At 41.0% G+C, this 12,277-nt stretch overlaps 1 protein-coding gene across 1 annotated transcript in view; it reads right to left on the reverse strand.

Annotated features, from left to right (window-relative positions):
* Positions 1 to 980: 980 nt before the first annotated feature.
* The window catches only part of LOC126427035 (secernin-2), a 106,873-nt gene continuing 95,576 nt past the window's right edge, over positions 981 to 12,277 (reverse strand). The window contains exon 7 of the mRNA XM_050089211.1: positions 981 to 3,106. Within this exon, the coding sequence (XP_049945168.1) occupies positions 2,855 to 3,106 (252 nt within the window). The 3' untranslated portion in view covers positions 981 to 2,854. The remainder of the gene's footprint in view (positions 3,107 to 12,277) is intronic.

Here is a 12,277-nt window from a genome sequence, read left to right on the forward strand (position 1 = left end):
ACAATCATTTCAACCAGTTTGTGTACAAGGAGCCTCTATATACAGGTGTACAATGTTCTCAACTTATCACTACAATGTTCATCTCAAACACTTATATACATGTACCATAAACTTTACAAGTTTCGATCAATGCTGTAATCAGAATGTGAGAGATCATACCGAGAACAAGTTACAAACAATTTTATATAGAGATTATAATTTTTCTTCTACCAGGTGTCCCCCACAAGCATTGTCAGGCACTTTTCCCTCTGACGTTTTGGCTGATATTTGTAATTTCATTTTTGCTTTAAAACTCATTTTGTTTGTACCGGGAAACAAACTGTCACTTCCCATTGACACTGGACGTCACACAAAAGACCTGATGAGCAATATTTGTCTGTGCTGACTCCAGCTACACAATGAAAAAATGAAATTGTGAAAATCTGGCAAAACAGCAGTAAAATTATGCCTGATGACTTAAGATGGACACACTGTATGAAATTGAACATTCCAAATGATTTCAACACACACAGTAGCTCATCAGGTTTCTGTGCATGAGCATAACATGAAAGATAGTGATATGATTTAAAAAGTTAAACAGTAAGTTGGAGCAATATAAAGTAATTACCATAAAGACAAATAAAATAATTGTATAGTTTTCTTATATGCTGACACTGTGTGCAAATTTTTTTTAGAAGAAACCAGTACCAAGGAGGTGAAAAAGAATATGATCTCATTCCAGAAAGATGTTAAGGAGAAAACTTAAGAGTAATTTCCTGTTCAGTGAGGACAGAGATAAGAAGAAAATGATTATGATGAACCAATCAATTTTAGAACACACAATACAAGTTAACTGCAAAAAGTCAACAATCCATTAAGAACAATCGACGACAACATATCGTGCCGTAATTATAAAGGTGATAATGAATTGAAAAATTAAAGGAGGGGATGGTTCAGAGTTAAAAATAGTTACGATATTCGTGGACAGAAAATAGAAAATGTCCTGTTACCTGTGATACATTTAACTTCATAAATACGAAGAATTTTATCTTTTTGTACGAAATTGCTTCTTATTTGTTTTGTTTATTCTTATCTTTCAGATCCCAATGCTGGCATAAGCCAAAACATGTAATGCTGGGCAGCATCTGTAAATAACGGTTTTTTGAAAGACATCTTTTTTCCAGTCACAACGGAAATTATTTTCACCATTGAAATGTTTGCCTGAAGACCATTATCAAATAGTATACTCCAAAAGACTGTGCTTCAGGACAGGCCTAGCTTGAAAAATTCTCTGACATGGACACGTCACCGTCACAGCCTTTTTAACTGTAAGAACACACTGACATTAAATGTGTGGGAGGTTATGTACATTGTGAACTGATATTTATGACGTATCAATATTACCATCAACCCACATATCAACAAACCACTGTTCCTGTCCACTGTTTACATGTGACCTGAGGCAGTTAATGAGAAGCCTACAAAAATCTGGTAACACTGCTGGAAATTCAAAATGTTTAGTGACTGTTAAAACTTGTGGATCTTCGGACGCAGGCAACGAGTTCTATATCCGTGTTGGCTAGTACTGGGAGAATGTGCTTTGTGTTTGAACCTGATAATTTGAATTGCCAGCAAATGTGCATTCTTGCATCAAGATCCGTGTATTACAATGGGCTCGGTAGCAGTCGTGTATTATTAAAACGATAACAAAAGATAAACGTTTAGTCGAGAATTTGTTTCATTCAGTAGCTTCAGTTAGACCTACAATAATGAACCCTCTCTGCAGCAGGAAGTAGAATACTTTATGCAACCTACTGATACGTATAGTGGACTAACCTTTTAAACAGGTTTCCCATACTGAACTACAGGTCAGGCCACGATGAAGTTCCAAATGGCTCAGAGTCAGTAAAAGACTAATGAAGAATTGTGTGTAAGTGGTTATGTGAACAACTGGTGTAAGGTCTTCTCGTTATAATGCCCACCGTACGTTTGTGACTGGGCAATACAGTGGACTGTCTACACGAAAGTCAACAGCACTTAGACAGAAGTTGGCCAATATTGTACCCGAGGGCAGAATTAAGAAACTTCATAAAATTTGTACGACTGCGGTAACTGCACTAAGGACAGTAATCAAATTACAATAACAGTTTATCAGAGATAAACACCACGTTATGATCCAGTCAAGATTGGCTGGCTCACGAAAACACGAATTTAATGTAAAAATGGTTCAAATGGCTCTGAGCACTATGGGACTTACCATCTGTGGTCATCAGTCCCCTAGAACTTAGAACTACTTAAACCTAACTAACCTAAGGACAGCACACAACACCCAGTCATCACGAGAATTTAATGTAAGCTAATACTATAAAGTAATAGCAAATGTACGCAGTGTGGCATTTACGGTTTGTCAGAGAGAGTGCACACAACGGCATCCCCGAGATTTAAATGCTGCGCAAGTAAACGTTTCGGTATTGGCGGCAGAAGAGTTACAGGTGTTTCTCCTGCAGTACTTCATACATTTTCTGTCCTCTGCCGTGAAGAAACTACGAAGTGGATAACTGTAGAGGAAAGACACTGCACCATTTCAGAACAGTCATCAGAGCTGTAGTAGATGACGGAGTACTCGTCACAAAGGCAGATCCCTTACGAGAATAGGGAAACGTAACCACTGGGCCAGAGGCATTTTTGGGTTAACAAAGACACGGCGAGAGTAGTTCCTACTGCAGCAGTCTCCGTTTGACGTTTACCGTTCCCCCACTGCACTTTCACCAGCAGTACATATTCTGTATATTTTGTGGGAACGGACTACTCTGGCAGCTAAGGGCAGGGGGCGACAGTGGGCACACTGACACTGGCCCCCTCCCAAACGGCCACCTTACTTGTAGAACTTCACTTCCGTCTCCACACAGTCCTTGAGCAGGTCGTCCACTTCCGAGAGGTCACCCTCCCCGCGCGAAAAGCCGTCGACGAACGCCTCCACCTCGGCGACACAGTCGTCCTCCATCTGGCGCAGGAGCTTCAGCACCGGCGGGCACTCGCAGCCGCCAGCCGCCTTCGCCGCCACAGCCGCGTGCAGGCGGTACAGCGTGTGCTCGCGGTCGACGGGTGTCTGGAAGCGTGGCACTACCTGCGGACGAGAAAGAATGTTCGGCACAGCCTGAGGTCGCCGACCCTTCTGATGCTTCAAGAAATGGTACATCACACACACACACACACACACACACACACACACACACACACACAGTTTTTGGAAATATATAAAATAACTGGATAGATAAAAAGCTCACGTTTTCCAATCTTGTACTGTGCACTCCCCAACAATCATTCTTTCCTTCTCATCCTGTCAAGTAAGTCTCCCCTGACCCAGTGTTCAAAGCAACTTTTCTGAACTTGCCCTATTTCGAGTCCTTTCCCTCCACGTCTCTTCCTTCTCCTTCAGTTCCATCAGAAGGAGCCATTGGCTCTGAAAACTTGCAAATTTTGATACATTTTTAAACACATGCATGTGCACATGCACAGAGACAGAAAGGTACACACCTGTATTGGTGATTCTGAATGAAAAGCTTCAAATGGACATATGACCTACTCTGAATGGTTTCGAAGATAGAACATATTTAACATACATTGTTATGTATTTTCTGTATTACTCTGACATTGTTCTCCTTTAACGATGTACCACAGTCGTGTATAGGAAGCTGAGATGAGTAATTTGATAAAGAACACTTGGGTGTATCCAGTTGGGTTCAAATGGCTCTGAGCACTATGGCACTTAACTTCTGAGGTCATCAGTCCCCTAGAACAAACTACTTAAACCTAACTAACCTAAGGACATCACACACATCCATGCTCGAGGCAGGATTCGAACCTGCAACCGTAGCGGTCGCGCGGTTCCAGACTGTAGCACCTAGAACCGCTCGGCCACTCTGGCTGGCAATATCCAGTTGCGAAACTACCTCAAATTGTCCTACAAAAAACACCTAAGCTACAGTCCATGCACACTGTGCACTCTCTTCATGCAAACTATTACTCCTAGAGAAAAATGAATAGGACCTGTTTTGCAATAAATTTAGTCTAGTTTAATCTTGCACTGTGACATGTTTTCACTGGAGGGTGTAGTATTCAAGAAAACAAAAGTGATAGTATAATTTTTTTTCATGATGCTGCCACCATTTGGCCATAATAATTTTTACTTTATTGTTATACGATCCAGATTTTGGCCTTAGGACATTTTCAAGCACAAAGAGTAGAATAGACAACAGAAGTATAAATCACAAATATCACAAATCTCCTCCCCTCCTGGCACCTTGGGTGCCCACTTGTTCAAACTACCCCCTCCCCCTCAATTCCTCCACTCTCTTGCCACCCACACCACTTCCACCCCTATCCAGTTTGAACAGGTCTTGTGTTCTGTTGGCTCCATGGCTGCAATTATGTTCCTCTCCCATCCCCACTGTTTTCTCATCATTGCATGGTGGTTTTCTCAGTTGATTGTGCTGGCATGAGGGACTTTTGGGAGCATTTGCATACTGTTGCAATTTCTAACGGTACATATTACTACTCACCTATACAGTGCACCATGTTTTACAGAATTACAAGGTATAAATTCCATGTTTGTTACAAAAAAATTATGATAAGACACTTCAGAATATTTACATGTGAACTTTAACACTGGATCTCCATGCCACATACTGTGGACACTTATGTACCAATGTATGCAAAGATAATGTAATTATAACGCAAAAAAGAGTTCAGTTACCTTGTTCCCTAACACACCACAGACTGCATTGTGCAGACTTTGACGTGTCTTAGACAATCTTTGGATTATTCCATCTATGCCCATAACAGTCCATAATAGTTTGGTGCGTAACTGTTTATTGGTTAGCAGTTTCATATGGTTGGCCAGTTGGATTAAAGGCGGGAGAAGGGACCAAACTACGAGGTCATCGGTCCCTTTCTAATAAAACAATGCCACAAGTGTGAGAATAAAACGGAGGAAACATAACACAAAATCGAAAGAAAGGAAAAGCCACAAGAATGAAGGGAAGGCAACAAACATTAAAAGGAACAAAAGAGAACAAGAAAACAACACTGATGCTAGAAACAGAAGAGAGTAAAACATGAAAGCAGATTATAGCGGTTGGCCAACCATGAGAATAAAAAGGGAAAGCCAGCCACTCTGCAATACAATAAAATCTCCACCCTAAATGCACTAGGGTGGAGGACACAGAGGGACAAAGGACACGTGCTAAAACCTCCATAGAAGTATAAAACCCACTCTCATGGATAAGTCGTAAAACTAAAGCTGCTGTGGAGGCACTGTCGCCCAACACCGAAGGCAGGGTGCTGGGAAAGTTAAAAGTCAGCCGCAGAGCAGCTAAAAGTGGGCAGTCCAGCAAGAGGTGGATGACTGTCGTTTGGGAGCCACAGCGACACTGAGGTGGGTCCTTGTGATGGAGTAGGTATCCATGCGTTGGCCACAAATGACCAATGTGGAGCCGGCAGAGGACAACTGATTCTCTGCGAGAGGCCCGCATGGAAGACTTCCACACATTCATAGTCTCGTTAATGACACGCAGTTTTTTGTGCGTACTGTTATGGCATTCCACCTGCTAAAACCATAAAACCCTGCGGTGTAACACAGAATGCAGGTCAGCTTCGGAGATGTTTATCTCCAGAAGCTGTGTCCGCGTCGCCTGTTGGCCTGCCTGTCGGCAGGTTCGTTGCCAGGGATTCCGACATGTCGTAGGGTCCACACAAACACCACAGAACAGAGGGACTGTTCCAGGGCATAGATGGACTCCTAAATGAACGCTACCAGAGGGTGGCGAGGGTAGCACTGGTCGATTGTTTGTAGGCTGCTCAATGAGTCAGTACACAGGAGAAATGACTCACCAGGGCGTGAGCAGATGTACTCAAGAGCATGAGATATGGCCACCAGCTCTGCAGTGAAAACACTGCAGCCAACTGGTAATGAGTGCTGCTCAATATGTCCTCCACGAACGTATGTGAAGCCTACACGACCATCAGCCATTGAGCCGTCAGTGTAAACCTACTTCAGAGCCCCGGAACACGTCAAGAATCGAGAGGAAGTGACAGCGGAGAGCGACTGGGTTAACTGAGTACTTAGGGCCATGCAAAAGATGCAGGTGAAGCTGCAGCCAATGTGTGCACCATGGAGGCGTATGTGAATGGATCGCAAGTAGAGTGCAGTTCAGAGAAAACGGACCACACGCAAACCGCAATTGTTAGCCCCGACCTGGGCCGCCAATGCGGGAGATGGACTGCTGCGGGCGGGAAAAGGAGACTGTAATTCGGATGCTCAGGGGAACTATGAATGTGTGCTGCGTAACTGGCGAGCAGTTGTGCATGTCTGATCTGCAGCGGAGGGACACCAGCCTCCATCAGTACCCTGGTCACCAGACTCGTCCTAAAAGCTCCTGTCGCTAATCGAACCCCACTGTGGTGCTCAGGGTCGAGTAAATGCAAAGCTGAAGGCACTGCCAAACCATAAACCACACTCCCATGGTGAATTCGGGATTGGACAAGGGCTCTGTAGCTATAGCAGCATACAGCGATCTGCACCCCAATTAGTGTCGCTCAGGCAATGGAGGGCATTGAGGTGCAGCCAGCACTTCTCCTTAAGCTGACAAAGATGAGGGAGCCAAGTCAATCGAGTGTCGTAAACCTGTCCTAGGAACTGATGTATGTCCACTACAGTGAATGGATCGTCATTAAGGTAAAGTGCGGGCTTTGGATAAACGGTACGACGCTGACAGAAGTGCTCGACACACAACTTTGCGGCTGAAAACTGGAAGCCGTGGGCTAGAGCCTATGGCTGCGCCTTGTGGATAGCTCCCTGGAGATGCCGCTCAGCAACAACAGTACTGGGGCAGCAGTACAAAATGCAGAAGTCGTCTGCATACAGAGAAGGTGAGACAGAGGGCCCAAAAGCAGCTGCTAGACCGTTAGTGGCCACTAAAAACAGAAAGACACTGAATACAGAGCCCTGCAGGACACCATTCTCCTGGATACGGATGGAACTATGGGAGTCACCAACTTGGACATGGAAAGTACGGAGCGACAGGAAGTTTTGGATAAAAATCGGGAGTGGACCCCAGAGACCCCACTCATACAATGTGGCAAGGATATGATGTCGCCAAGTCATGTCGTATGCTTTACGCAAGTCAAAAAAGATGGCAATCACCCCCCCCCCTCCACACACACACACACACACACACACACACACACACACACACACACACACGCGCGGAACCAAACTGACTACATATTTCTTGACTTCCAGAAGGGTTTTGGCACCAATCCACAACAGGCAGCTTCTAATCAAATTAAATGACTGTGGAATATCACCTCACTTCTGTGACTGGATTCGTGATTTTCTGTCAAAAAGTCTAAAGTTTATAATAACTGACAGGAAGTCACGTAATGAAATCGAGGTTATATCTGAGATTCCTCAAACAGGAGTTACAAGCACTCTGCTGTTCCTAATCTGTATAAATGATGTAGGAGAGAATCTGAGCAGCAGACTGTTTACAGATGACGACGATGACGATGATGATGATGATGATGATGATGTTTACCACATAGTCTGAAAAAACCTTTAAATTATGACTAAGCCATAAATGATGAATTTGAATGGTGTTAATTCAACTTAATAACTGGGAAGTGAAATTCAAAACAACTCAAATTGCAACCATGACATAGGGAATGTGGAGAAATCAAGCAAAAAACTGCATTTTATACGCAGAACATTTAAATGATGCAACAAATCTATTAAACAGATTGCTTACATTATGCTTGTCCAGCCTCTTTACGGAGTATCGTAAGGTATGTGGTCCTTACCAGATGGGTGTGATGGAGGACATTGGAAAAATTCAAAGAAGGGCAAGTTGCAGCTCTGAGAATTATTAATTCCTATCTCATGGAATAGACTGGGTGGGGTGGGGAAGGTTAGAAAAGGAAGGAGAGATTGCTCAGAGAGCAGGGTGAGAGGGACCCGCCTGCACTGAGGAGGGGAGGCAGAGGTGGAACGGGATGTGTCAGAGCAGCAGCTCTTGCTCTATGAGAACCCCTTTCATTTTTCTTCACTTCCAAACAGCATTCAACTTGGTACCACACAACTGTTTATGAAATAGCGTGTGTGTGTGTGTGTGTGTGTGTGTGTGTGTGTGTGTGTGTGTTTTACAATAGTTTCTCTGGTAACAGTGAATACCATTGGAAGTTCGTAAGTCAGTATCTTTGAGATATCAGTGAAGCAATGAGTAAGGATATAAATATTACTGATGGACTTTGAAGCACTCATTATTTTATATTAAGTTTTAACACAACATGGGTCATAACACACTTAGAAGTTCACACTCAGATCAGAGGTGACACAGGATTTAAGATCGTCTGTTTCTCAGTACACGAGTGGCTGTGAACAGGAGTGAAAAAGTGACAGAGTCGAGCTGAGTTGTTTCGGGCCTCTGTGGTTGGAGATTGTACAAGAAGACTTTGATGTTAGGTAAAGGAAATCAAATTCACTCCGTTAAAGAAGAGGAGCGGAAAAACTAATAAAAATAAAAAGGAGGTTTGACACGCATCAGCTAATTAAAAATAATAACTACCAACAAATAACACAAACCATCAAATTAACAGATGATCTAGAACAACTAGTGCCTAATCTTAAAAAAGAAGCGGAGAATCTAGCCCCCTTGAAACCACGAAGGGAACATGCATGGTGGACATCAGAATGTGACAAATTCCATGAAGATATACACCAAGCATGGTTAAAGTTTCAAACATATAAAACTGAAGAAAATGCCATCAACCTAAAAAATGAAAGAAAAAAATTCACACAAAATATTAGAAGAATCAAGAGAGGATTTCATAAAGATATTATAAAGTCTATAGAAGGTAATTATCATAAAACCAACTCCAGGAACTACTACAAAATCTTTGGGAAACAACTACAACAATATGAGGCCCCTACACTAATACTGAAAGATGAAGATGGAAGAATGACACACAGTAACAAGGAAAATGCAGAAATCATGGCAAAAGCATTTAACAAACTTCTGAATTGCGAGGAACCCAAAGAACCCTTACAAATCAACATAAATACCCCAATAAAAACCGAAACTAACAAACTAGACCCTCCAACTTTCCAAAAAGTAGAAGAAATTCTTAAAGAACAAAAAAATTATAAGGCATGTGGAGAAGATCAGGTTTTTGTTGAAATGTGGAACTATGCAAGTGACACAGTCAAGACCTCCTTACACATGGCTCTAACAAAAATTTGGGTAACAGAACGATTCCCCGAACATTGGACCACAGCTATCATCCATCCACTACACAAAAAGGGAGATAAGAGCAACCCAGACAACTACAGAGGAATGTCTCTCCTAGATTGCACATACAAAATCTATCCAAGATCCTATATGAAAGAATCAAGGAGCAATTAGAAGAGGAGTTAGGGGAATATCAGGGAGGTTTCAGACCATGGAGAAGCTGTGCAGAGCAGATAATTAGTTTAAAATTGATTATGGCATACTACAAGAAACAGAACAAACCTCTGGTAATAACATTTGTAGATTTTAAGAAGGCATATGACTGTCTCCACAGACCTTCAGTATTAAAAATTTTAAGAAATCTAGGACTCCATCCAAAACTAATTAAAATAATAAAACTCACTCTAACCAACACCAAATCAAAAGTGAAGTTCAGAGGAGAAATTTTGGAACCATTCCTCATAAAAACAGGCTTAAGACAAGATGACTGCCTATCACCATTACTGTTCAACTGTGCACTGGAATACATAATGAGAGAATGGTAGAAGGACAATCCAAAGATGATAAGAATTGGAAGTGCAAAAGATGATATTAGCTTAAACTGCTTGGGATTCGCTGATGATCTTGCTCTCCTAGCCAACACCGTTCAAGAAGCCAGGCAACAAGTGAAATCACTACAAGAAATAGCAGAGAATGTAGGCCTTAGAATATCATTTGAAAAAACGGAGATTATGCTAACTGATCCACCACTTGTAAACAAAATTACAATAGGAGAACAGGAAATCAAAATTGTTGATAAATTTAAATATTTAGGTGAAATAATAACATACAATCTAAATGAGAAGCCATCATGCCAGAATAGAATAAAAAGGCTGAACTACGCAAATTACATTACCAAAACTACATACAACAAAAAAAGCCTATCTATAATTGCAAAATTAAAACACTATAAAACAGTTACACAACCAGAAATAACGTATGCAGCTGAAACTATCTTCAAAACAACTAATACAGCTGAAATTTACAGAATACTAAAAATAGAAAGAAGAATAATTAGGACATGTATAAATAAACAGTATAAAATAAATGGACATTGGAGAATAGCATCAAATGAAACAGTATATAAGAAAATAGAACCAGTCATGAGCACAATCAGGAAGAAACGCATCTCATTCTTTAGACATCCGATGAGAACTCCAGAAAACAGAATTAGTAAAAAAATAATACAAAAATTGTGGAATAGCAAGAGAGACATTAAATGGATCACAGAAATTAAGGAAGATATAAAAGAGCTTCAAATTACAGTAGATGACCTAAAAAACAAGACAGAGAAAAACCAGAATACTGCAAGACCCGCAAACCAGACTACAAATGAAAATCAATAAAAGGAGTACAGGAAGAGTGGTCTCAGATGAAGAAAGAAAGAAAATATCTGAAAGAATGAAGAAATATTGGGCAGACAGAAGAGCAAAACACATTTCATATAAGAATAGACTCTAATAATTATATTACCTAAATATCATATTAAGTTATTGTTGAACCAAATTGTATCCCTGTGTAACAACTGTTTTACAACTTTGTATTTTTGACTAGAGTGGTCCAATGGAGGCCATAAAATAAATAATAATAAAAAGGAGGTAGATATGGTGATTACAGGGAAATAAGACGCTTTGTTGGCTTACTGTTCTTTTTATTACTACTTCATGTGTCTGCAATGAACATGCAGAAGAGCACAGGCACTAGTTTATAGCTTCAGTGCGTATAAAACATACGAGGCTTACTAGTTTCTCCAATAAATTACCAGAACAAAAGGCCCTCTGCCCTACATCTTTATTAAGATTCAGGTATACACAACACTGTCCACTACCAGAAACTGCAAACCGTGAATTGCCAGATTCTATTGTTCTGATCAACCCCTTAGTTTCGAGTACTCATCACGATGAAACTGGGATAAAGACAGATAGATTTAGACAAATGCACAGCAGAAACCAATAACTACTTCAGAGGTACATAGGAGCAAGCTGTTTTGAATATTTAGTTCACTGTTGACAGTCAGTGTACAAGCTTAATTGGAGACAATGTTCACTCGCATGTGGCCCACTGCAGGCTGTCAGTCATCCGAGGCCAGAACTATTCTGATCGCAGTGTTCTTCAGTTCTCTAATTCTGCCTTTCTTGGCACTTGAAGGCCCCAAAAATGGCACTTGGGGCTGTTTGCTAACAGCTATGACTGTATTGCTTTTTACCGCAATCTCACATCAGTGAACATGATGTCAGCAGTTTCTCGATGCATATGAAGCCTTTAATGGACTAACTAAAGACGATTCTCAGCTGCTCTTTAAATGTTACAATTTATTATTCACAAATTACGACTAAATTGACTTCAGCTATACTATTTATTACTGACAAATGAAAATCTGCGTCGAATCAGGACTCTAACACTGGTTTCCCGTTTATCACAAGCACTCGCCTAAACCACTTTAGCTGTCTGTGCGTGCCTGCCGAACTGACCCAAACCTCCGCATGTCACACTTGCCTGGCACAGATTTTCATGAGTCACCAATAAATACTACAGCTCAAGACACTTTAGATTAACAATTTTTGAATAAAATTTTATATTTGATGCGCTCCTCTTCAAAGCTGGGTTTGTGTTCAACTAGCATTAGGCACCTACACATTTACTCTTCTGGTATAACCGATGGTAAGATTAATTCACACCTACGTTATAAATATAAAATCATTTTTTCAGCATGTTTCCAACTAGTTTTCTTCCGCACTGTGCACGTACGCAAGTACATTCGTGTGACTTCAGTTTCTAGTCATATCCCATTTTACTAATTATATTGCTGTAAAATGCTTTCTCCAATGAAGAATGAACATTGCAACAATATTGTTTCACAAATTATCTCGAAAATGTTAGCTGCTGAGATACTATTTTCACTGACAGTGCATATATAGTACTATTTCCGAAAATATGCAACATGATGAAAACATTTTATGCACACACATTTT

Source organism: Schistocerca serialis, chromosome 11, assembly GCF_023864345.2.
Source record: "Schistocerca serialis cubense isolate TAMUIC-IGC-003099 chromosome 11, iqSchSeri2.2, whole genome shotgun sequence".
Classification (NCBI taxonomy): domain Eukaryota; kingdom Metazoa; phylum Arthropoda; class Insecta; order Orthoptera; family Acrididae; genus Schistocerca; species Schistocerca serialis.